This window comes from Pelophylax lessonae (genome assembly GCF_965119305.1).
Source record: "Pelophylax lessonae genome assembly, chromosome: 4".
Lineage (NCBI taxonomy): Eukaryota > Metazoa > Chordata > Amphibia > Anura > Ranidae > Pelophylax > Pelophylax lessonae.
In genome coordinates, this window is record NC_138771.1 from 443172923 (window position 1) to 443199953 (window position 27031).

The 27031-nt window shown below is 44.1% G+C and overlaps 1 protein-coding gene across 1 annotated transcript; it reads left to right on the top strand.

Annotated features, from left to right (window-relative positions):
* Positions 1 to 2627: 2627 nt before the first annotated feature.
* Positions 2628 to 26347, top strand: LOC309555046 (transmembrane O-methyltransferase homolog; the record flags this gene model as incomplete). The annotated part of the gene is made up of 4 exons (XM_082256865.1): positions 2628 to 2684; positions 17371 to 17645; positions 21394 to 21590; positions 26033 to 26347. The coding sequence occupies exons 2-4, from the start codon at positions 17393 to 17395 to the stop codon at positions 26345 to 26347; spliced, it is 765 nt and encodes a 254-aa protein (XP_082112991.1). The 5' UTR covers positions 2628 to 2684; positions 17371 to 17392.
* Positions 26348 to 27031: the final 684 nt, after the last annotated feature.

Genomic DNA, 27031 nt, shown 5'->3' on the forward strand with positions numbered 1-27031 from the left:
GGAGGATCCAGGCCACTCTGTGCAAAACCAACTGCACAGAGGAGGTAAGTATAACATGTTTGTTGTTTAAAAAAAAAAAAAAAAAAAAAAAACACGAGACTTTACAATCACTTTAAATTTTATTGAGAAGAATTGGAAAATGGGCACTTACATCATGCAACAGGCTTATACAATAGCAGAAGCAAATTCAAAAGAAGTTTCTCTCTGCAAGTATTATACATTAATCAATGATGCAGGAAAAAAAAGGAATAACAACCAGGCCTGCCAGCATTAAATTAATAGGTAATCAAATATCAAAGCCATGCCTGAAATTGCGATGTGTTTCAGGTCCAAAAAAGGGAGGCCCTTCAGCTGGGTACCATAGAACTAAAAAAACCCATTCAGTCACCCTCCCATTCAATGGACATAGTCAAACAGCTATTTCCTCAGAGCAGAAACAGATAGGAATCTTCTACACAGTTTGATAAAATCCCTATAATGTACAATAATCACCCAGAGGGGATTGTTTTTTCAAAAGTGGAGTTATTCTTTACACTCCTTGTGCAAAGAGAAATGCCTCTGACCGCTGGATGCATTTGATTTTGTCTCCTAGGGATTCAGATATGGTGCAAAAACTGCAAAGGATGCTGGCGATCATAGGGGTGCGCACAGGGTGTACCAGGTGTACTTGGGCACACCCTAATCATCCCGTGTGGCGCAGATTCCCCCTGATATTTCACCAAAGCCCCCTTACAGGGCTCCTAAAAAAAAAAACTGTAAAAAAATAAAATTGTAAAAAATAAAATAAAAACTGCTGACAGCGTACACTGCTCTACTGACACCAATCTCTGCCTTACTGACACCATCCACTGCTCTACTGACACCATCCACTGCTCTACTGACACCAATCTCTGCCTTACTGACACCATCCACTGCTCTACTGACACCATCCACTGCTCTACTGACACCAATCTCTGCCTTACTGACACCATCCACTGCTCTACTGACACCAATCTCCACTGCTCTACTGACACCAATCTCTGCCTTACTGACACCATCCACTGCTCTACTGACACCATCCACTGCTCTACTGACACCAATCTCTGCCTTACTGACACCATCCACTGCTCTACTGACACCAATCTCCACTGCTCTACTGACACCAATCTCTGCCTTACTGACACCAATCTCTGCACTACTGACACCATCCACTGCTCTACTGACCCCAATCTCTGCCTTACTGACACCATCCACTGCTCTACTGACCCCAATCTCTGCCTTACTGACACCAATCTCTGCACTACTGACACCATCCACTGCTCTACTGACACCAATCTCTGCCTTACTGACACCATCCACTTCTCTACTGACCCCAATCTCTGCCTTACTGACACCATCCACTGCTCTACTGACCCCAATCTCTGCCTTACTGACACCATCCACTTCTCTACTGACACTAATCTCTGCCTTACTGACACCATCCACTGCTCTACTGACACCAATCTCTGCCTTACTGACACCGTCCACTGCTCTACTGACACCAATCTCTGCCTTACTGACACCGTCCACTGCTCTACAGACACCAATCTCTGCCTTACTGATACCATCCACTGCTCTACTGACACCAATCTCTGCTTTACTGACACCATCCACTGCTCTACTGACACCAATCTCTGCCTTACTGACACCATCCACTGCTCTACTGACACCAATCTCTGCCTTACTGACACCAATCTCTGCCTTACTGACACCGTCCACTGCTCTACTGACACCAATCTCTGCCTTACTGACACCGTCCACTGCTCTACAGACACCAATCTCTGCCTTACTGACACCATCCACTGCTCTACTGACACCAATCTCTGCCTTACTGACACCATCCACTGCTCTACTGACACCAATCTCTGCCTTACTGACACCATCCACTGCTCTACTGACACCAATCTCTGCCTTACTGACACCATCCACTATTCTACTGACACCAATCTCTGCCTTACTGACACCAATCTCTGCCTTACTGACACCAATCTCTGCCTTACTGACACCAATCTCCACTGCTCTACTGACACCAATCTCTGCCTTACTGACACCATCCACTGCTCTACAGACACCAATCTTTGCTTTACTGATACCATCCACTGCTTTACTGACACCATCATTATTTAAACACATGCACAAACATGCATATGTGTTTGAACTTTGGGGTGCACACCCTAATGCAATAGGCTGCGCAGTGCGCACACCTATGCTGGAGATCAAGACTGTTCCTCGTACTAATTGGCTTTCTATTGCCACTACTGGAGAAGCAGCACTGTGTCACTTGGCGGTTTCCTTCCTAAAAAAAAATAAATAGTAGAAATGCATTTTTAAATTTTTACAAACCCTGTATTCAGAACAAGATTACACAAGTATACGGCTATTGAATGTTCATTAGTGAATTTTATTGTTTTGCATTCTTTCTAAGACATGCAAGCATAAACAGGAATCATATTTACCTTGGATACAGTTTGTTTTTTGCAGAGAAAACTGGAACCTGTTGTTAGGTTCACCATTCCTCTCACACAAGCTATTCCTTCCCTCCCACACATAGCTTCTACCTGTCATATACTGTTCTGGTATGTTATATATTTACTAGCAGGAAGGAGACTTCCTGCTTGTAAGACACAGACGCCTCCTGACCAAAGGCTACACAAGTCTCCAGCTTGGTAAGGGAGACATTCCAAATCTTTTCATAATAGATTTTTTCCTAGAAGATTCTTCCTAATTACACACACATTCAGATAGTCCAGGTGTATGTACTCATTGTATGGAGGGAGGGGAAAGCAGGAAGACTAGGGACTGCACTGCAATTTCTAATCACAGAAACTATCACTGTGTAGAATAAAGCAGGAGAAACTAATGGGCCATACACACTATACAATTGTCTTTCGATTTTTTCCTTTAGATTTACCAAAACCATATAATATGAGGTCAAATCTAAACACTTTCAATTTGTATGCAATCCGTCAGGCCCTTGCACTACATAGTTGAAGGTAAATATAAAGGAAATCTAACAACAAAAGTTGTATAGTGTGTATCCAGCTTAAGGGTCCTTTCACACGAGCGGTGCGCCCGGCGGACTCAGTTTTGCTCAGCGGGGATCGATCCGCCGATCCCTGCTGAGCAGGCGGGTGACAGGTCCGTCTCCTCTTAAGCCCCGTACACACGTACCGATCGTCGGCCGAACGATCGGCCGTCTTTTGTCCGAGGGCTGTCGTGTCTGTTGAAAAGTGCAAAAGACTGCACACGAACAACAGCCGACTGCAGAAGTGATGTCATGTGATGGTTAACTTTCCTTGTCTTTTTTCTTTTCTGAGCATGCTCAGTCTTGCAAATCTGCTGTCTGTCGGCCGAAATCTGTACTGACTTGCGAACAATCGGCCGTTCTGGTGTTGGCCAACAAAAATTTTAATGCTTGCACGACAGATTCTGTTCGGCCGAAAATGCGCTGTCGGCTGTCGGGAAGCATCATACTAACAAGCCTACAATCGGCCGATCGGTCGTCGGCCGAATCTTTACGGCCGACAATCGGTACGTGTGTACGGGGCTTTACTTTGCAGAGACAGCTGTCAGATCTGTCCTCTATGAAAGATCGGATAAAAACGGACCACCTGTCCATTTTCATCCGATCCTGTCCGATCTGATCCTCCAGACGCATGGAAAATAGGGTTTCCATCCATCTGAATTTCACAGACAGGATCAGGTCGGATAGCAGCTACACCGCTGACATCCGCTGCTCTATAGGGCTGCATGGAGCATCCGATCAGGTCCGCCTGAAAAACTGACAGGCACACCTGATCGGAAAGCCCATGTGAAAGGGGCCTTGAGCCCCGTACACACGATCAGATTATTGAACGATCTGTCGTTCGTTTTTTGTGGCATGCTAGTCTGATGTGGAAAGTGAAGAGGTTATTTTCATACGAATTTTCCCGTACGACAGAATTCTACTTCAGAAGTGATGTCATGTGTTGGATTGTTTTGTATGTGTTCTTTCGTCTCTGAGCATGCCTAGTCTTGCTCTTAAGATTTTTTTCCGTCGAAATCTGTACTAACGAGACGAAAATCGGACGTTGTTTTGACTATCGACAAAAATGTTATAGCCTGCACATCAGGATTTTGTCAGCCGAAAAGTCGGAGTTGGCTGTCGAAAGCAGCATACTAACAATCCGAAAATCGGCAGATCGGTCGTCGGATGAATTTTCCCTACAGATTTTCTTATCGTGTGTACAGGCCTTTAGAGTTATGTAGGCCGCCATAGTTGACCTCTCCTTTTAACCACATTAAGACCAGGCCTTTTTTCTAACATCTGCTGTTTACAAGTAAAAATCAGTATTTTTTGCTAGAAAATTACTTAGAACCCCCAAACATTATATATATATATGTATATATATATATATATATATATATATATATATATATATATATATATATATATATATATATATATATATATATACATATACATATATTATTTTTTTTTTAGCAGAGACCCTAAAGGATAAAATGGCAGTTGTTGTAATATTTTATGTTACACTGTATTTGTGCAGCGGCCTTTTAAAAACAATTTTTTTGGAAAAAATACACTTTATTGAATTAAAAAAAAAAACAGTAAAGTTAGCCCACTTTTTTTGTATAATGGGTAAGATGATCTTATGCTGAGTATATAGATACCTAACATGTCATTCTTTGAATTTGCACACTGGGAATGGCGACAAACTACAGTACCTAAAAATCTCCATAGGCGACGCTTGAAACATTTTTACAGGTTACCTGTTTAGAGTTACAGAGGAGGACTTGTACTAGAATTATTGCTCTCGCTCTAACGATCATGGCAATACCTCACATGTGTGGTTTGAACACAGTTTACATATGCAGGTACGATTTACATGTGCGCTCGCTTCTGCACGCAAGCTCGGAGGGATGGGGCGCTTTAATTTTTTTTTCTTATTTAATTAATTTTTATTTTTACACTGTCCCTTTAAAAAAAAAATGTAATCACTATTATTCCTATTACAAGAAATGGAAACATCCCTTGTAATAGAAATAAGCATGACAGCCGAATGACGGCTACAGCGGCTCAGTCAGCTAGTTCTGGGAGGGCATACAGGGACGTCCTCCCAGAACCGCGTTTCCTGTGCACCCCCTGTGGACCCAGCGCATCACGGATCGTGGTAAAGGGCCCATGAAAAGCGGCCCTTTACCACGTGATCGCTCCGTCCAATGACGGAGCGAACAGTTGCCAACAAACCGGCGCATGTTCGGTTCAGTTCTCTCCTCTCCTCGCAGGCTGTACACACCAATCAGTACAGCGCGCGAAAGAGAAGAGAGACTGAAGCACCGCTCACCCCTGCCTGATCCATGCCTCAATCGTGCCTGATCCGTGCCTCAATCATGCCTGATCCATGCCTCAATCGTGCCTGATCCTTGCAATTGTGCCTGATCTGTGCCTCAATCGTGCCTGATATGTGCCTTAATCATGCCTGTTGCGTGCCTCAATCATGCCTGTTGCGTGCCTCATTCGTGCCTGATCCATGCCTCAATCATGCCTGATCCGTGCCGCAATCGTGCCTGATCTGTGCCTCAATCGTGCCTGATCTGTGCCTCAATCATGCCTGATCTGTGCCTCAATCGTGCCTGATCCGTGCCTCAGTCATGCCTGATCTGTGCCTCAATCAAGCCTGATCCATGCCTAAATCGTGCCTCAATTATGCCTGTTGCGTGCCTCAATCATGCCTGATCCATGCTTTAATCGTGCCTCAACCATGCCCATCCAAGCCTCAATCATGCCTGATCCATGCCTCAATCATGCCTAAATCACGCCTCAATCATGCCCATCCATGCCTCAGTCATGCCTCATATGTGCCTAAATCATGCCAATCTGTGCCTCATCCGTGTTTCAATCATGCCTCATTCATGCCAATCTTTGCCTCATCCATGCCCATCTGTGCCACATACATGCCTCACCTGTGCCCACCCATGCCTCATCAGTGCTCATCTATGCCACATTCATGCCACATCCATGCCATATCAGTGCTCATCCATGCCACATCAGTGCCCATCTGTGCCACATCTATTCCACATCAGTGCTCATATATGCCACATCAGTGCTCATCCATGCCAAATCAGTGCTAATCCGTGCCGCATCAGTGCTCATCCATGCCACATCCAAGCTTATCCATGTCACATCCGTGCCACATCAGTGCTCTTCTGTGCCACATCCATGGCACATCAGTGCTCAACCGTGCCACATCCATGCCACATCAGTGCTCATCTATGCCACATCAGTCCTCATCTGTGCCACATGTATGTCACATCAGTGCTCATCTATGCCACATCAGTGCTCATGCGTGCCACATCCATGCCACGTCAGTGCGTATCCGTGCCACGTCTGTGATCATCCGTCACCATGCCACATCTATACCATGTTAGTGCTCATCCACGCCACATCAATGCAACATCAGTGCTCATCTGTGCCACATCCATGCCACATCAATGCTCATCTGTGCCACATCCATGTCACATCATTGCTCATCCGTGCCACATCAGTGCCACTACAGCACTTATCAGTGCCCTACAATGCCTCACAAAAATGTAATGGGTGGTCAGAAATGTAATTTGTAATTTTATGTCCCCAGAGCACCTTACGGTGCTCCCTGAATGTTGGGCCTCTCTATGTGGCCAGGCTGTGTAAAAGTCTCACACGTGGTATCGTCATACTCAGGAGGAGTAGCAGAATGTATTTTGGGGTGTAATTTTTGCTATGTACAGTCAGGTCCATAAATATTAGGACGTTGACACAATTCTTATATTTTTGGCTCTATATACCACCACAATGGATTTGAAATGAAACAAGCAAGATGTGCTTTAACTGCAGACTTTCAGCTTTAATTTGAGGGTATTTACATCCAAATCAGGTGAATGGTGAAGGAATTACAACAGTTTGTATATGTGCCTCCCTGACTGTACATGCGATGTGTTAGAAATATCTTATAAATGGACAACTTTGTGTAAAAAAATATATATTTTATATATATGTTTTCATTTTCTTTCCACATTTTCTAAAAACTTGTGGAAAAAAATGACATGTCCAAAAGACTCATAATGCCTCCTAGATTATGTGTTGGTGTGTTTACTTTCCAAAATGGGGTCATTGTCCTGGTGCTAAAGGGCCTTCAAAAGTGTAATAGATTGTCAGAAAATGATATAAAGAAGAAAAATACCGCGCTAGTGCAAATATCAATAAATCAAAGTGAGCTGCAACTATTTCATGAGATATACACAATACAAAACAGAAAAAAGTATAAGTTGCTCTAATAATAAATGTCCATAAAGATCAGAAAACAGTCCATAGGTTAAATATTAAGGAATCCTTGAATTGATGAACACCACTCTCCGTCACCATAGCTAAGCTCTGATAACACCGCCGCCACCACCACCAAAGGCTAAAATGGTTTCTTACCAGCTCATATTGACCCCATTTTAAGAGGTCAATAACACTTGTGGCATAATACCCAGCTTTTAGGAGATCCAGGGTCCTCTTAAGTCTCCAAACTATATGTGTAATTAATGCTCTTAGAATGCCTGGAGGTGCTATTTGGATGTTGTTCCTCTGTATGTGGCCAGGCTGTGCAAAAGCCTCACACATGTGGTATTGCCATACTCAGGAAGAGTAGCAGAATGTATTTTGGGGTGTAGTTTACAAGTATGACAATTTTGAGAAAAAAAATAAATAAAAAATCTTCATCTTGCAAAGAATTGTGGGAAAAAATTACAACTTCAAAAAATTCACCATGCCTCTTAATAAATACCTTGGAATGTCTACTTTCCAAAAAGGGGTCATTTGGGGGTGTATTTCTACTTTCCTGGCTTGTTAGTGTTTCAAGAAATGAGATAGGCCGGCAGTACATCAGTTGTGATCAATTTTCAATGATCGGCACCATAGCTTGTAGACTCTATAACCTTCACAAAGACCAAAAAATATATATTTATCTGGGTTATTTTTAACAAAGATATGTAGCAGTATAACCTTTTGCCAAAATGTATGAAGAAAAATTACTAAATTTGCTAAATTTTAAAACTGAAACAGAAAGTGTTGTAAAACAAATGCATTTTTGTCTGTTTTTATTTATAGCACAAAAAATAAAAAAAAAAACAGTGATGATTAAGAGCCGGTTCACACTGAGGCGATCCGACTTTGGGGGGCGACCTGTGAAGTCATATGCACCGCTGTGCACCGCTACTTCGGCGCGATTTGCAGGGACTTCACATAATGGAAGTCTATGCAAGTCGCTCCCAGGTCGCCCCAAAGTAGTACAGGACCCTTTTTCTAAGTCGGAGCAACTTGTGTCGCTCCTATTAGAACGGGTCCTGTACTACTCAATGGACCGCGACCGACCGCGACTTGTCAGGCTGACAAGTCGCCTGACAAGTCGCGCTAGTCTGAATGGGCTCTAAATACCACCAAAAGAAAGCTCTATTTGTGTGAAAAAAAGGCCAAAAATTGAATATGGGTACAGAGTAATTGTCATTCAAAATGTGAGAGCACTGAAAGTTGGTCTGGTTACTAAGGGGGTAAAAGTGTCCAATAGGTAATTGGTTAAGAAAAAAAAAGTTGATGGCCGAGAACCGGTAGTGACGTCAGAAGTCGCTACGGTCCTCCAAGGGCATAGAGCCAAGTGAGGGCCATCTTGTCCTCAGTTGACTTCCCGCCCAGCCACTGATTGGACCGGATTGCTTCCGGGTTTACTGATGGCTCCAGTAAGCCCAGAAGACACCGTGACGAAGAAGGAGGGGGGAACCTTTCCCGCCGCCTAAAAAATGATCCCGTGGCAAATGCGCCGATGGAACCTTGGCACATTTTTATCGGAAATGCAGCTGCCTGCTGTAAATAAAGATACCAGGGTTATGTTAGCTAGCTGCTGCCAAACCCCAGTATTTAAGGAGGACCTATGACCTATATTTACAGTTGGGCAGTCGGCAAGTGGCCGCTAGTTGGTTTTCTGTCATGGTTGTGCATTGGCTTCCCTACTTTTTAAAGCAGTGGTTCTCAACTTCTGTCCTCAGGACCCACTAACAGGCCAGGTTTGCAAGATAACTGAAATACATCACAGGTCATATTATTTGCTGCTCAGTGATTGCAGCATTCTAGTCTGCATCTCCCCAAGGTAATACTTAAAATCTGGCCTGTGTGGGTCCTGAGGACAGGAGTTGAGAAACACTGTTTTAAAGGGTAATTCCACTTTTGTGAAAAAAAAAAAAAATATAGCAAATAAGAAAAAGAAAATTAGCATTTACTACTATGCTTGCTATAGAAACGGTATTATAATTTAGGGCTCATTCCCACACAACATTTTTAATGCTGCTTTTAGGGGCGTCTGTTGTTCTTTTTTTACCTCTAAATGCCCCTCAATATTAGCCTATATGTCCATGCACACATTTTGAGTTTAGAGGAGTTTAAAAGCAGAAGCGTTTAGAGTAAAAAAAAAAACCTACAGCCAGTGCGTCTAGGAGCAGCTGTGTCTTGGCAAAAAAACTCTAAGGCTCCATGCACACAGGGCGTCATAAAAACGTGCTCCAAAGCTGTTTACATAACGCCGGGAAACAGCAGCTGTAAAAACGTGCTTTCAGTAGCTTTTTCTACTAACGTTATTGCACGTTTGGCCACAGTAGCTGTTAGCAGCGTTTTTTCTGCCTCCATTCAAAATCAATGGCTCCCTACGGGAGCCTATTGATTTGAATGGAAGTCACACCGCAGGTCGGATCAGGGTGATCCGACTTGCGGTGCGACCTGCACTGTGAGAATCTTGAGGGGGAACTCCACGCCAAAATGGGGAAAAAAACGGCGTGGGGTTCCCCCCCAGGGTTCCAAACCAGGCCCTTCGGGTCTGGTATGGAATTTGAGGGTAGCCCCACGCCGAAAAAACGGCGTGGGGTCCCCCCCAAAATCCATAGCAGACCCTTATCCGAGCATGCAATCCGGCATGCCAGGAAAGGGGAGGGGACGAGCGAGCGGCCCCACCCCCCCTGGATCATACCAGGCCACACGCCCTCAACATGGGGGGGGTGTGGGTGCTTTGGGGCAGGGGGGGATCTGCACCCCGCACCTCAAAGCACCTTGCCCCCACGTTGATGAGGACAAGGGCCTCATCCCCACAACCCTGGCCGGTGGTTGTGGGGGTCTGCGGGCAGGGGGCTCATCGGAATCTGGAAGCCCCCTTTAACAAGGGGGCCCCCCCAGATCCCGGACCCCCTCCCTATGTGAATGGGTATGGGGTACACTGTACCCCTACTCATTCACCCCATAAAATGCAGTGTATGGAAATAACGACAGGAGACGTTTTGGAAAATGTATTAAAAAATCTTCATCCGGCTCTTGTCCTCCCTGGGGGTCTTCTCCTCTCCGAGGGTCTTCTGCTCTTTTGCTGTCCGCCCTTCTTGTCTTCTCCTCTCCGGGGGTCTTCTGCTGTCTTCTCCTCTCCGAGGGTCTTCTGCTGTCCGCCCTTCTGCTGTCCAATCTTCTTGTCTTCTTCTCTCCTGTCTTCTGCTCTTTTGCTGTCGGCTGTCGGCTGTCCTTCTTCCTCCGGTCCTCCTCCGACGACGTCTTCAGCGATTATGCCGGCCTCTGGTCTCTGCAGCTTATTATATAGCCATTAGGGGCGTGGCCGCCAGATGACGTCATCTGTGACACAAGGGGGCGTGGTCTCCCGATGACGTCATCTGGCGGCCACGCCCCTAATGGCTATATAATAAGCTGCAGAGACCAGAGGCCGGCATAATCGCTGAAGACGTCGTCGGAGGAGGACCGGAGGAAGAAGGACAGCCGACAGCTGACAGCAAAAGAGCAGAAGACCGGAGAGAAGAAGACAAGAAGATTGGACAGCAGAAGGGCGGACAGCAGAAGACCCTCGGAGAGGAGAAGACAGCAGAAGACCCCCGGAGAGGAGAAGACAAGAAGGGCGGACAGCAAAAGAGCAGAAGATCCTCGGAGAGAAGACAGCAGAAGACCCCCGGAGAGGAGAAGACAAGAAGGGCGGACAGCAAAAGAGCAGAAGACCCTCGGAGAGGAGAAGACCCCCGGAGAGGACAAGAGCCGGATGAAGATTTTTTAATAAATTTTCCAAAACGTCTCCTGTCGTTATTTCCATACACTGCATTTTATGGGGTGAATGAGTAGGGGTACAGTGTACCCCATACCCATTCACATAGGGAGGGGGTCCGGGATCTGGGGGGCCCCCTTGTTAAAGGGGGCTTCCAGATTCCGATGAGCCCCCTGCCCGCAGACCCCCACAACCACCGGCCAGGGTTGTGGAGATGAGGCCCTTGTCCTCATCAACATGGGGGCAAGGTGCTTTGAGGTGCGGGGTGCAGAGCCCCCCCTGCCCCAAAGCACCCACACCCCCCCCCCCCATGTTGAGGGCGTGTGGCCTGGTATGATCCAGGGGGGGTGGGGCCGCTCGCTCGTCCCCTCCCCTTTCCTGGCATGCCGGATTGCATGCTCGGATAAGGGTCTGTTATGGATTTTGGGGGGGACCCCACGCCGTTTTTTCGGCGTGGGGCTACCCTCAAATTCCATACCAGACCCGAAGGGCCTGGTTTGGAACCCTGGGGGGGAACCCCACGCCATTTTTTTCCCCATTTTGGCGTGGAGTTCCCCCTCAAGATTCTCACAGTGCAGGTCGCACCGCAAGTCGGATCACCCTGATCCGACCTGCGGTGTGACTTCCATTCAAATCAATAGGCTCCCGTAGGGAGCCATTGATTTTGAATGGAAGAAAAAAAACGTATAACGTGGCTTAACGCACGTTAAGCCACGTTATGGAGCCTTTAGCAGCGTCAGACGTTTTTTGCAGCTTGACGCTGGAGCTCCTGAACCCACAGTTCCTGGGTTTTTTTTGGAGCTGTAAAACGCCTATGCCACTTGGAGCTCCTAAAAGCTCTATGTGTGCATGAGGCCATAGAATAACATGGATGGGCGTTCTGCAGCTGCAAAAAAAAACGTCTGACGCTGCTAACAGCAGCTGTAAAAACGTCCAGTGTGCATGAGGCCTAAACGTGCATTAACACAAGGCATGTCAAGTGCTTGAGTGTTAATTTCAGTGGCCAGAATTCTGGCTAAGGCCCCTTTCACACATACGGTCCGTTCAGTTCATCAGTTCAGTCACGTCAAAATGTATCAGTTTTCCATCCATTTTTCATCCATTGTCATCCGTTTTTTGTCAGTTGTTATCCGTTTTTCATCCGTTTTTCGTCAGTTGTTATTCGTTTTTCATCAGTTGTTATCTGTTTTTCATCCGTTTTTCGTCACTTGTTATCCGTTTTTCATCCATTTTTCGTCAGTTATCTGTTTTTCATCAGTTGTCATCCATTTTTTCATCCGTTTTTCATCCGTTGTCATCCGTTGTCATCCGTTTTTCGTCCGATCCGTTTTTTTGACGGATGAAAAATAGGGCATTCATACGTTCACAAAATTGGACATTGACAGAAGCAGATGAAAATATATGTTAACTGATGATCATCCGTTGTCATCCGTTTTTACATAGAGATACATTGATGTCCGTTTTTCATCCGTCAACGGATGGATGAAAAACGGACAAACGGACAGCATGTGCCTAACAAAAGGCACATGCAGGGGCCTAACAAAATAAATTTATACCCAACACCCAACTGTTTGACGTTCCTAAAAGCATTTAAACTCGTTTTTTTCTAAAAAAAACATGGCTAACTACAGGAAAGACTTTGATGAGAGGTTAGCTAATGCCTTGTGCTCATGGGTTCTTAAAAAAACAAAAAAAAAAAACTTTTTTTCTTAGTTTCTGCTATAACATTTTGCAACTAAGAATTTTTTCTCTATCACTGATGTGTAATGATGAGGCTGCACTAATGGGCACTGATAGGTGCACTGATGGGTACTTAAGCGGCACTGATGGTGCTGCACTGACAGGCACTGATAGGCTGCGATGAAGGGCACTGATGGACACTAATGAGGTGGCACTGATGAGGAGGTATTAATGTGCAGCACTAATGGGCACTGATAGGCAGCACTGATGAGCACTGATATGTGACACGGATAGGCGGCACTAATGGGCACTGATTGGTGGCACTGATGGGCAGTGATAAACAGCACTGATGAGCAGGCACTGATGGGCACTGATTGGCATCACTGATGGGCACTGATTGACATTGATTGGTATTACCGATGTGGACTGAGTGTCACCACTGCTGGGCACTGATGGAGCTGCACTGATAATCAGAGCACTGATGATCAGTGCCCTGATTATCTGTGCAGATCTCCCCTGTGAGGAAATACTGCTAATCGGTTCTCCTCTCGTTATGAGCTGTTAGCGTGAGGAGAGGAAAGCTGTTACCCGTCATTTCCTTGTTTACATGTGATCAGCTGTGATTGGACACCGCTGATCACATGGGTAAAGAGCTTCATCATTGGCTTTTTACTGGAATTGGTGATGCGCTGTGTCCCAGGGACAGAGCGCACCAACGATCGCCATGCTGCAGGCCCCACAGACGCGCGAGTGTGGAGAGAGTGGTTGGACATCATATGACGTCCACCTAGAACAAGAATGCTCCCGCCAGCCTGTCAATTGACATTATTGCGGGCAGAAAGCAGTTAAAGTGCATCAGCTGCTTGTAATGAATTAGTAACCCCCATTCAGAATCAGTCCTGCACAAGACATGATCTAATAAAGAGCATTTTTTCCAGGAGCAGTAACATGTATGAATCTGCAACAAAGTTTGTTAAAATCCCTGCAATGTACATAGATCACCCTGAGGAGAATGTTTTTTTCTTAACAAAAGTGGAGTTACTCTTTAAAGCGTAAGTAAAGTAAAAAAAAAAACAAATCTTCTCCTTGCATCGCATAATAGCACATTATGAAAGACTTACCTTGAAATGAAGCTCTCCAGCAGGGTGCTGTCAGTACTGGCTTCTGTCTTCACCTGGTCTTCCTTCTGGGTTCGCAGGCTCCAGTCCTTTGAATGGACCGGGACTCACTGTTTACGGCACAGGGCTCTGAAGGAATGGCATGGGTATTCTGTTCCTTCAGAGCAAATGTGGGGTCATCACCAGAGACAGAGACACTGAATATCTCCTTAACGGTGTACAATTAGGGGATATTCCTTGTACCTACAGGTAAGCTTTATTATAAGCTCATCTGAAGGTAGAAGAGTCCAATAGGACTTTACTACCACTTGGCTGCTGAGCCAAGATAATTCTTCAAAGACAATTTCTTTGACTTTGATCCACTGCAGGCTTTTTTCAAGTCATTAAGTAAAGCTGGCCATGCATAAGTTAAATATAGTTAAAAAGGTTTCATTTTAGGAATGTTTGCTCAAATGTCTAATTGTTAGTGGGGTTGAATGCGCGTTTGTTTTCGACCGCAGTAAGAGTGTATGTGCTTTTTATTTGGGACGTTACATTAATTCCAAAATTGAATGTAACAAAGCAAACTAAAATGTTGAAGAACTTTCATACCGCATTCAACAAATGTATTGATAATTTTGATTTTCGCACAAAGGTTCAAACGAATGTTTGTTCCAAAATCTACTAGTGTGTGGCAACCTTTAGACATGGTGAGGCAAAGCAGCCCGACAACTAGTATTGTCAGAAAGAGTTTAGCGGATGTAGCACCCTCCTAAGTAGGTGCTAGGAAAACCATAAGTGGGGCCCTGCCTGCTTATCAGGGGAGTCTGATTGTTCAGCTAGGCTGTCATGTGTTCCCAGGTGTGCCTGTTGAGCTTGGAAAGTCTCCCCACTGTGTCCAACGAGGGCTCTTATTGGACAGTGGAGGAAACATGATCAATAGCACACCAGGGCTTATATCTATCCCAGAGGGCAGAATCTGCCACAATGCATCCTGGGATGGGGTATAAGTCTGAGGGGTGTCTTTGGCGGGAAGCAGAGTCCCAGGAGGAGTGTGACGGCTGTCTCTCCTCCTGTCAGCGCTAGAGAAGGTCTCCTTGGTGGTCAGCCTGAAGGACAGAAGGTTGAGCTGAGCTGCAGAGAGGGATCCAGTGTGCTGAGGATCGGGTGGAGCTAATGGGGCAGAAGTTTCCAGGAAAGCAGTGTCATGAGTACGGTAAACTGGCCAGGGCTCTGCTTAGGATAGGGGACCACTCCAGAAGGTCGGAGGGATCCAGGAGCCAGCTAACCAGTAGAGAGGGCTTGGAAAGGGCGTGCCAGTGGTTAGTCCTTGAAGATAAGTGTGTGTGAAAGAGGGTGCCGGTGCAGGGCCTGAAGTGTTAAGCAATGCAGCACTCTTACAAGTAGCTACCTCAGTGAAGAGGGGTAAAGGAAGCTTTAATTAGGACTTTGTGCCACATGAAAGTGTCAGAAGTCAGTTCAGCGTTAACAGACAGCAAGTCAGCGTTAACCAGCGTCAACCGGCGTTGTCTAGCATCTAGCCAGCTTCAAGTCAGCGCCAACGGGCGTTTTTCAGTTGTCCCACTCAAATTGTGTATAGTTGAGCCAGAGGAGTATCCCACTCATCCCTTCTCCCATCCAAGTTCAAAATAAATACAAAAAAAACCCAAAGATACTGGACTGTTCCTTGTCTCAGTGCTCACACTTGGAGAACATGCTTAAATGTGCTGTTGGTACTAGCGGTAACCCAGGCGGACCCACATTCAGCAAAATGGCTGGGAATCCTGCTACATGTATATTAGTAAATTTTAAAGTATAACTAAAGGCAAAACCTTTTTTTTTTAGTTTGGAAATAACTCAGGGGGATGAATACAAATGCAGGCCAAACTTTTCAGATATTTATTTGTAAAACTTTTTGAAAACCATTCATCATTTTCCTTTCACTTCACAATTATGTGCCACTTCGTGTTGGTCTATCACATAAAATCCCAATAAAATACATTTACCTTTTTTCGTTGTAACATGACAAACTGAGAAAAAATTAAAGGGGTATGAATAGTTTTTCAAGGCACTGTATCTCTATTTCAGTCCCCACTTTCTATCTCCCTTCCTTACCCCCCCCCCCCCCAGTTTCCTGTCCTCCTGTCCTTCCCCCTGCCTCTATATTTCTCCCCCTCCCCCTTCTCCATTCCCCCTGCTTCCCCTCCCTTCTTTCTTTTTTCTTTTCTCTAACTCTCTTTCTCTCTCCCTTCCCTTGCTTACTGGACTCTATAAATTGGGTTGTGTGTTACTTACTTCTAATTCCTGCACAATATGCACTAGGTTGTTATATTACATAGTCTTGACCAAGTATTATTTATGTCAGCAGCTGCTGATTTTGATATAGTTATTAATAATTTTTTTAATGATCCTTTGTTCTGAGGTTTATATGTGTCTTACTGTGAGACTGTCATTTGTGGCACAGTAACAAGGACATTGTAGGTGCAAGGGTTGTGGTTCTGTGTTTTTTTTTAAAACCTCCGTTTTAGGCCCAAGCCACTTTTGGGTGCAGTCTGTCTATGCCCACTGTTTGCCACAGTGTGCTACACACACCAAAAATCTTGTTGTATTCTTTCCTCGAGTGCCTCATGTCTTTTATAATCCTTGTCATGCTAACATTTTGACGCACTCTTTTGACTTTTTAAATGTAAAGCTAGGCACATTAACGCTATGGGTATTATTAACATTTACATATTGTTTATACAGCTTACATTTTGATTGTCATGGGGTGTGGCTTTGTGAGCATGCCTAAATATGGGCAGAAACAGTAGTGCCCCAAATATTATTTTGAAGATCTGATCACCTTAGCGATTGGCCACAACTATCACATGGTATAGATCCACTTTCATTGGTCATGTACCCTTTTTCTGTGATCTGCACTGTCCAATGCCACAACTACTATGCTTGTACTTCTACGCGAGAACAGAAAAACAGCTACTCTGAACAGCAAGTGTGCCAATGGCCATTTCGTTACAACAGCTACTCCTGAAAAAGTTAATAGGGTGTCTACAAAGTCAGCAGGAGCATTGTCACTTATCTGTGTGAACTATTGGCAGCTATGCTTTCCAGTCCACTGTAGTAAATGCCCACTGTTGGTTGATCGGCATTTAACAGCTGGGACTTTATTTTTCCTCCATCTGTAACAGGCCAAGCTGTCTAGCAAAAGTGGCATCTCCATTAAAAACAAAGGATCTACTGAGAGGGTCATCAGGTCATAAAACTATAATACTATAATACGTTACAGTACTCAGAAAAACAAACACGGTTGTGTTAATGCTAATGACAATCTGTAGCAAATATGTTATTTTTTCTTTTGCACATAAATCCACTTTTAGGCCACATTGAAAGTGACAAATTATCAATTATGTGTAAATTTCTCACCACATGCTTAGCCTTAATTTCATACATATGATCAGCATTATTTATATTATATTTGCCAGCCTGCCATACTTGACCATCTCCATGGACTCCTCCTTCCCAGTCCTCACCACTGGCATTGTGGTGTCTTTGTGTGCTGGAGCAGCCTGGGTGTTCTACAGATACCATAATAAGCCACGGTGCAAATGGATCATAGATGAGAAGACACAGCAAGCCCTCCGTCGATATGTGCTGATGGAATCTACCCATGGAAAGCCCAACAGTGTACTGCAGACTTTTAGGGAATATGCCATAAAGAACAGCATGATAAAGAAGATGCTTTTTACTCCAGCGCAAGGTATGTGTGGCGTGCACATTAACAGAAGTGTTGTTGAAACCTAAAAGCAAAAACCAAGAGAAGGGCGCACCGACCTAGTGCAATACCATAAAATATTCATTGGAAAATTGTTAAAACCACATCATGCATTATACTCACAAGAGTACGCTATATAAAAGCAGAAACCGAAAGAGTTCCTTTGGCTGTCCAGAGACCGCAGGACCATGATCCTTAGTAATGACAGTAACTTGAAGGTGTCCATATACAGTGCTTTGCGAAAGTATTTGGCCCCCTTGAACTTTTCGACCTTTTGCCACATTTCAGGCTTCAAACATAAAGATATAAAACTGTAATTTTTTGTGAAGAATCAACAACAAGTGGGACACAATCATGAAGTGGAACGAAATTTATTGGATATTTCAAACTTTTTTAACAAATAAAAAACTGAAAAATTGGGCGTGCAAAATTATTCAGCCCCCTTAAGTTAATACTTTGTAGCGCCACCTTTTGCTGCGATTACAGCTGTAAGTCACTTGGGGTATGTCTCTATCAGTTTTGCACATCGAGAGACTGAAATTTTTGCCCATTCCTCCTTGCAAAACAGCTCCAGCTCAGTGAGGTTGGATGGAGAGCGTTTGTGAACAGCAGTTTTCAGTTCTTTCCACAGATTCTCAATTGGATTCAGGTCTGGACTTTGACTTGGCCATTCTAACACCTGGATATGTTTATTTGTGAACCATTCCATTGTAGATTTTGCTTTATCTTTTTGGGTCATTGTCTTGTTGGAAGACAAATCTCCGTCCCAGTCTCAGGTCTTTTGCAGACTCCATCAGGTTTTCTTACAGAATGGTCCTGTATTTAGCTCCATCCATCTTCCCATCAATTTTAACCATCTTCCCTATCCCTGCTGAAGAAAAGCAGGCCCAAACCATGATGCTGCCCCCACCATGTTTGACAGTGGGGATGGTGTGTTCAGGGTGATGAGCTGTGTTGCTTTTACGCTAAACATAACGTTTTGCATTGTTGCCAAAAAGTTTGATTTTGGTTTCATCTGACCAGAGCACCTTCTTCCACATATTTGGTGTGTCTCCCAGGGGGCTTGTGGCAAACTTTAAACAACACTTTTTATGGATATCTTTAAGAAATGGCTTTCTTCTTGCCACTCTTCCATAAAGGCCAGATTTGTGCAGTATATGACTGATTGCTGTCCTATGGACAGAGTCTCCCACCTCAGCTGTAGATCTCTGCAGTTCATCCAGAGTGATCATGGGCCTCTTGGCTGCATCTCTGATCAGTCTTCTCCTTGTATGAGCTGAAAGTTTAGAGGGACGGCCAGGTCTTCGTAGATTTGCAGTGGTCTGATACTCCTTCTATTTCAATATTATCGCTTGCACAGTGCTCCTTGGGATGTTTAAAGCTTGGGAAATCTTTTTTGTATCCAAATCCAGCTTTAAACTTCTCCACAACAGTATCTTGGACCTGCCTGGTGTGTTCCTTGTTCTTCATGATGCTCTCTGCGCTTTAAACGGACCTCTGAGACTATCACAGTGCAGGTGCATTTATACGGAGACTTGATCACACACAGGTGGATTCTATTTATCATCATTAGTTATTTAGGTCAACATTGGATCATTCAGAGATCCTCACTGAACTTCTGGAGAGAGTTTGCTGCACTGAAAGTAAAGGGGCTGAATAATTTTGCACGCCCAATTTTTCAGTTTTTTATTTGTTAACAAAGTTTGAAATATCCAATAAATTTTGTTCCACTTCATGATTGTGTCCCACATGTTGTTGATTCTTCACAAAAAATTACAGTTTTATATGTTTATGTTTGAAGCCTGAAATGTGGTAAAAGGTCGCAAAGTTCAAGGGGGCCGAATACTTTCGCAAGGCACTGTAGATAAGGCTGACGGGTTTCGAGGGAGAACCCTCTTCCTCAGAGCCAACCTTTACTTGTTGTTGAAACCTATCTCATCTACTAAAGCCAGCCACATGCTTTACAATCTAGCTGTACAATATTTTTAAGATATACTAAAATCTATGTAGTGTGAGGGCCTATTTGATTATATATAAAGTGATTGTATTGTTTGGTTAGGCCTTTTGCACACAGTTGTAACTCTAAAGGAGGTTGTAGCATGTGTGGCCTGCTTATCCTTTTTGTCCCACTGCCACAATTTAGATAAAACCTGTCCTAGAAAAAAAACTGTAGTCTAAAGATTAAACCGTGATGTATAGTTGTTGTTGGGAGCAAAGTGATACAGTATACCCAGTACTTTCTAGGTATAGAGAGCACTCCCCTTCCTCTCATGTCATAGTGCTGGCGTTTGACACATGGAAGCAGGAAGATAGTCAACCTTGTGTAAGCTCAAAGTTCTGTGACTCTAGGCTTACACAGGGCTTTCCCTCTTCACTCCCAGTAGCTGAACAGAGCAATACAGGAGCAAAAAAAGGCAAGTGCTGTGGAAGGTTAGTGTAGCTGTTGCTTTGCATTAAACAAACAAACTACAGCTTCTCCTAAAACAATAATTCACCCCCTAAAAACCTACAAACTCAGAGTGAGAACAGAATGCTTAGGTAGCACTACCCCCCAGGGCTGCTGATAATTGGTTCCCCTAATCCTGCACAGCCAGACAACACACATTTTCCACTTGCACACAGACACAATAAGTCTGTCCTTTGGCTTTATTTTTGTTGTTTTATTTAGGGTCAATAACTTGGATAGGGTAGAGGAATTTATTGGATGCCCAACTTAAAAACAACAGATGGGGGACGACTTTCTTTCCTATGTACAGAAAAAAAGATCCTGTACTGTTCTTCCTGGACACACCTTCCTTCCAGTATTTAAGGATGAATGGGAAAAGTTCCTTATGGCACAAAAGGTTGCAAAACTGCATGTAGGAGTATCTCTTTTTCTCTGCTTGTGGGTACTACTAACTCTCCTGGCTGCTGCTCTGAAAATCTCCCAGTGTAAGGGATTAAAGGGTTAAGAACAGCCCTGTCTTTTTGAAATCTTGCTACATGTAGCAGTCTCTCCGCTTTTGAATCCCTGGGTGTGCAGATGCACTCACTCTGTCATCCTTGCTTCCGCTACTCTCAGGCAAGATTCCTTCTCAAACCGTTCTGCTAATAGGAACTCCCTGAGCCTTGCCCAAGTCTGAAGGTAAAGGCCCTCCCTAGACCTAGGGGACCCCTCCTAGACCACCAACAGCTTCTTCAGCACTCCATCTTCCACCTGACTCCTCTACTGGCATGGCTCCACCATATTTAAGGGCTGGCCTAACCACCCTGGCAGGACATTGTGCCTTCGGATTGGCCAAGTTCTCTCAAATATGCAGATCAGCACCTCCTGGCCTCCACCCACTAACTTCTAGAAGCTTCTACCAGCTTTGAGATTCAGGGGGAGTTACCAGAAACCTGCCTCTGTAGAGCCATCCAGCCTGATCTGCAGTAACCCTGACCCAATTTCTGAGTCACAAAACATATCATGAGTCAGATCTTAAATTTGCCTGCACTAAAACTAGTAGCACACTAGAGGGTGTTACACTTACTCGTTCACGTCAAGAGCTACCTATGCCCACTGAGACTACTTTACCCATACACTGTTGGAGCAGTTGCTATGTGAGAGGAATTGGCCATTACATATAGTCACAACTTTCTGACATTTTTGGTTAACTGATTCTAAATCTATTTATAAAGTCAATTTATAAAATGGCAGCCAAGATGACAGGTGCACTTTACTCTGATTTAATACTCTCAATGTTTTGTCCAGACATCTTTCTAGCAGAGACAGTGAAGCAGTCTTCCCCACTAATGGTTCTTGTGCTCGGCACACAATGTGGGTATTCAGCCATAAGGGTGCTTTCCTTACTGCCTCCAGATGGGAAAGTGTATGCTGTGGAGGAAGAGGACAGCATGGCAGAATCAGCAGAGGAAATGATCCTAGTTTCTGGATTCAAAAATAATCAGGTATTGAGAAACATTGCTGAAAATAACACTTTAAAGTAACATGGTTATAGGTATTTACATTGGTAGCTCTGAAAATGTCATGTCTAGCTTGAAGACACGAAGGTCTGGTTCACACCTATGCATATTTTTAGTGCATTTTCAGTTTTGCAGAAACACACTACAGTATATTTAACATGGTTACCTATGGGTTACGTTCACATCTGTGCATTTTATGAAAAGGGCCAGGGACTTTTTTCTGGTTTTTGGTTCTATAGACTTCAATGGATCAAAAACGTGTATTGAAAAATGTAGAATGCACCTAGAGTCTGCAAACTGCAACCTGCATAGGTGTGAACCAGGCCTACCTTAGCCTCTGACGTGGTAAAAAGAACCATTGTTTTAATTTTGAGGTTTATCAGCACATGGATATAGCAAACTGTACGTACTCAATGCATAAAGCAATGCGCCGCACACTAAGTAAAATCATTGCCTGATGTGCTCTGCTCTGTTGGAAGCCTACAGCCAGGGACAAGGGGTAGGCGAGAGGGGCAGCTGCACAGGTGTTTGACAGGTGTTTTCAAGGCGATCTGTGCCAGCATGGGGGGGGGGGGATTTGTGCTGGGAGTGGGATTTGGGGATGGAATAGAATTTATGTTAGGAGGGGGATTTAGGGGAATTTGTGCTAGGAGGGAAGAATTATAGGGGAGAGGATTTGTGCTAGGAGGGGGTGTTCTTTTTGGGGGGAAGGATTTGTGCTAGGAGGGGGGACTTGGGGAGGGGAGGATTAGGGTTACGAAGAGGGGGAATTTGGGGATTTTTTACATATTGGCATTCAGAGGGAATTTATGCTTGGGACGGGGGTATTGCTAGCGTGCACATTAGTGCTGAATTTGTTTGGGGGGGATTTTTTCTGTTACATGATGCTCACACTTTGGGGGGGGGGTGCACTTTGTCATTTTTACCCTGAGCGCTAGGTGACCTTGTCAGCCAGGTCATCAAATTTCAACCTATCTATAGGTTTTCAGGAGGAAACTCATGTGAACAGAAAGCAGGCAAACTCCATGCATACCCCAAGCTGGAAATAAACAAAAGGCCCAATACTGAAAGAATACTAGCTATAGCCAAAATAAAAAAAATTACATATATGATTCAGACTGTTTGTCAAAAGCATTAATCCCCTACTATAAAAATGGTTTTATTTCTTGTTGATCCTGCCAATAGATCTGTTATTTTTCAACTTTCTCAAAAGATTGACAACACTCTTTGTTCTGCAGTGAAATCACACAGCAGTGTTGCCACCATGTGGGACAGAGTAGACTTAGATGAACATGTATTGTTAAATAGCCTTTATAAAGGAACTCCACGGAAACATTTAAAATTTGCTGGCATACGCAGAGTTATAGTACTATAATGGTGAAGTATAGGCAAAACTTTTTTCTACTTCTGGATAGAATAAGGGAGGGTTATAATCCCTGTTAGTTTTATTTTTGCCATCTGTATTTCATGGCAGAGATTTCCCTTCACTTACTGCCCCATAGCCAAACAGGAAGTGAAAAGAAATCCCTGCAAAATAGGGGAAATCCTTGGGGACCCCCAGGTTGCCATAACTAGTGTACCCATTTAAGATTTCCCCTCTATTACTTTTCTGGAGACAACCCAAAATTTGGGATTCTTTTTACTTTAAATTTCAATGATAATGGTAAACAGAACGAATAGAGAGGGTGAATCTCCCTAACGGGGGCACAGACAGCAATACAAACTGACAGATGTTCTAATCCCACTATATCCAAAACAAAAAAAAAAAAAGTTGTGCCTTTAGTTATACTTTCTCGGCCTTTTGGCTAAGATCAAGTGTAGTATCTGTTTTTATCAGTTGGTATGGACCCTGATGGTTAGTATCGGCAGGGGCTGAAATGAACCGGGGCGCTCTGGGCGTAACTGGAGGACCGGGAAGTAGGCACTGTCAGAGAAAGCCGGATGGGTCTGTTGCCTTCTGATTTGAATGGGTCCACCCCTACCAGTTTGAAGGGAGTGAGAAAACTGGATTGGTTCCGTGGCCAGTTAGTACTGCTCCTGGATGTGATTGGTAAGGAACGGCGGTGGCGGTGGGGGAGCCTTTCCTCCTGGGTTGAATCTGGCCTTGTAAAAGGCTTGTCCCCAGTTGAAGGCAGGTTCTCCCTAAGCTGTCCAAAGTTCTGATGCCTCCTGGTAGGATAGGGCTACACTTGGTCTGGCCTTTGGGCCGGGGTAGAAAAAGCCCGTAGTGTATGTGCCCCTGGGGTGGCAGCCCAGGGGTGCCTTAATTCTCACTGGTGAGGGGCAGCTCGCCTTGAGTTTTTCGGCACCATGGTCACTGCACCTACGCACACTTTTTTAAGCACCTGCCTCTTGGGCAAGGCCTTTTGGCTTCGACCAGAGGAATTTTTATTCCGGCCGGAAGGCCTGCCTTTGTTTTTCACTTAGGCACTAATTCACCTCTCCACTTCCCCTCCCCCACCTTTTTGTTTGTGTGTGCCTTTTCTTTGTGGTTTGTCACTTTTCTATCACCTTTTTTCACTTGGCACGACTTGTAGGGTGTGGGTCCTCGGGCCCTACCTTGAGTCTTGGGAGGGGGTGGATATGGCCTTTTGGCTTGGTCCGCCCTCTCTCATGGGGTCTCCCTTCGGGGGAGCCCCACTTAGTACTCGGTGGGGGCTGTTTTGGCAGTCCCCCTGAAGAACGGGGTCAGTCTGGTTCCGGCCAGACAGACCATGAGTACCTCAAATCCCTGTCAGGAGTCTTGCGCCCCGGGGGATCGAGGTTCGGGTCCTACCTCTTCGGAGGGAAGACCATTTGTTCGCACACCCTGTGCACTTTTTGTGTTCCTCACGTTTGTGTGTGTGCACTTTTTTATGCACCGGGTGAAGTCTTTTGAGTGTGTTTCACACGCTACGGGCTTTAAAAAAAAAAAAAAAAAATTAAGTACGAGGAGGTGTATGCCTTGTCCTGGATTTCTTTCCTGGTTCACTGATAGTTTTGGTTATATTCCAGCACTCTGAGAGTAGTGATTTGGCTCTCATACACAACAGGCGATCTGCCCGCCCCTCCTCTTCCCCGACAATTTATAGAATCTTTGGATTTTGTGAATGAGATAAAAGAATGAAAAGCTGCTAAAGACACTGCACTAATAATTTTTAGATCTCAGGGAACTTCTGCTAAAACCAATTCATTGGGGGCATTGGGAAAAGTGTCTCAGTGGAAAGAATGCTCCTTTACAGTGGTGGTAAGAATGTCACACTTACAGACATTTAAAAGGTCATTGGTGTCACCATCAAAAGGGAGATCAATCGCCCTTCATTGACGAGCTACTGGAACAGGGTATTTTCTTACATGTCCACACATACGGGGTGTATACTCCAACCATCCCCGGGCTAGCCCTTCTACATATAGGAATAGACTGTATGCCGGTCACCTATAGGCCTTGGATCACTCATGTGCTATTAGCTGCCAGAACGATTATTCTTCGTAAATGGAAAACAACTGAGCCCCCCCCCCGTTTAGAAGAGGTAGTCCATCTTCTGAAAATGAACTACCGCTTTGAAAAAGCATTAGCGATAAATAGACTGCAGCTGCGATCCTTTGAAGCTCGATGGGACTTTTGGGCTGGGACATTGTCCTAATTGTGTTGATATCCTGATTGTGTTGTTTAATTGTGCACTATTAGGTACTGTTGGTTACAGTACATAATACCATTTTATGTAACGACATTTTATGTAATACCATACTATGCTATGTACGGTTCCTCTTGAGATGTTACTGTTATATGACCGTATGTTGAGAAACATATGTTTTTGGTTTCTCTTTATTTTCTTTGTTATGCTCCAGAAATTTGAATAAAGAATATTTGCAAAAAAAAAAAAAAAAGGGAGATCAATCAGCCACAGCTGTAGGAAACCCTAGTAACCTCTAAAGGAGCTGAACCTTGCACTGCCTGTTACCCCCCCTCCTTTATTACTCCTGCGCTGTGCCTGGCTGCAAGTTTTCTATCCCCTCTTCCTGCTCTCACAAGCTTTGCTGATAGCAGTGGAAGCCATTGGCTCCTGCAGCTGTCAAGTCAAATACAATGAGAAGGTAGCAAGTGGCTTGCTATGGGGGCACACACAGAAGAGAAGGAGGCATGGGCCCATGAAAAGGAGGTAAGCAGCCTCTCTCTGCAATACCATTGCACAGAGCAGGTAAGTGTAAATCTCTTTATTATTTTAATTTAAAAAAAAAAATTGACTCAACAATCACTTTAATTACAGACATTAAAATGCCATTTATGTCTGTATATCAATATATGTAAAATATATATTTTTTATATATTTTTTAAATTGAACCTCTACAATTATTTTCCATTTTTCCTGCTCCTCCTATTTTAGTCCTCTAAAGACAGGTTTTTCCTGGTTTGTTTTGTCCATAACTGCATTTTTTCTGCCTTCCAGTTTAAACTATTGTGTCAACATCCAGTCGAAGCAATTCATACCTTACATAGCAAGTTTGATCTGAAAAAGGTAGACTTGGTTTTAATGGACTTTCAAAGTGATGGTTACCTTGAAGGACTGAAGTCTTTGAAAGAACTTGGACTTCTTTCCCCTGGATCACTAATACTTCTCAATAACATGGGTCCCCTGGTTGGCAAAGACTTTGTAGGACATCTAGAGAAAAGTTTACATTATAGAGTGGTGAATGGCTGCCAGTCGTTACTGAAAGTTGAATATGGGCAGTCAAGCCAAAAAGAATTAGGTAAAAACATTTAGAGATGAATAAAAAATATAATTGTTATTAAAAGCAAACAATTTTTATTCTCTGTCTTCACCTTTACTATTTTTTCACCCCAGAGAAACCCTTGAAGTCATTTTCAGGTGCACGATAATGCCTGCTAAGGTTAGCCTGTATGGAGTTGTTATGAAAAGGCCCCTTACTTTGGGATAAGTGGAAAGAATGCCCACTTATAGTGGTGGTTAGAATGCCACACTTATAGTCAGCTAAAAAAGGTAATTGGTGTCATGCCACTGGCTCTGCCAAGTGGTGCTGAGCATGGAACTAGCAAGCACGATCAAATGGTAAGTTAATTAGCCACAGCTGAAGGAACACCTTCCCCAGGACCCTGGTTAGGAATACCGACTCTATCTGATCACAGTAGTACTCCAAGAATTTAAGATAATTAATATAAAAAGCAGAATCATGTAAACTGTAAATAAGTCAAAGGGCACCATGTAATTATCTGTTATTGCTCTGTCCACTTTAAACTGATTAAATATGAACTATTAAAGCCTGGTACACACTGTTAGTTTTTTTCCGTTCAACCCAGTGGGTTGAACCAAAAAAAAAACCCGTCAGCACCGATCTGAGCCGCTATACTAACTATGCAAAGTTAGTATAGCGATCTCCCCCTCTGAACTATTGTGTTCTGACAGGAGGAGATTGGTTGAGAGCATTGA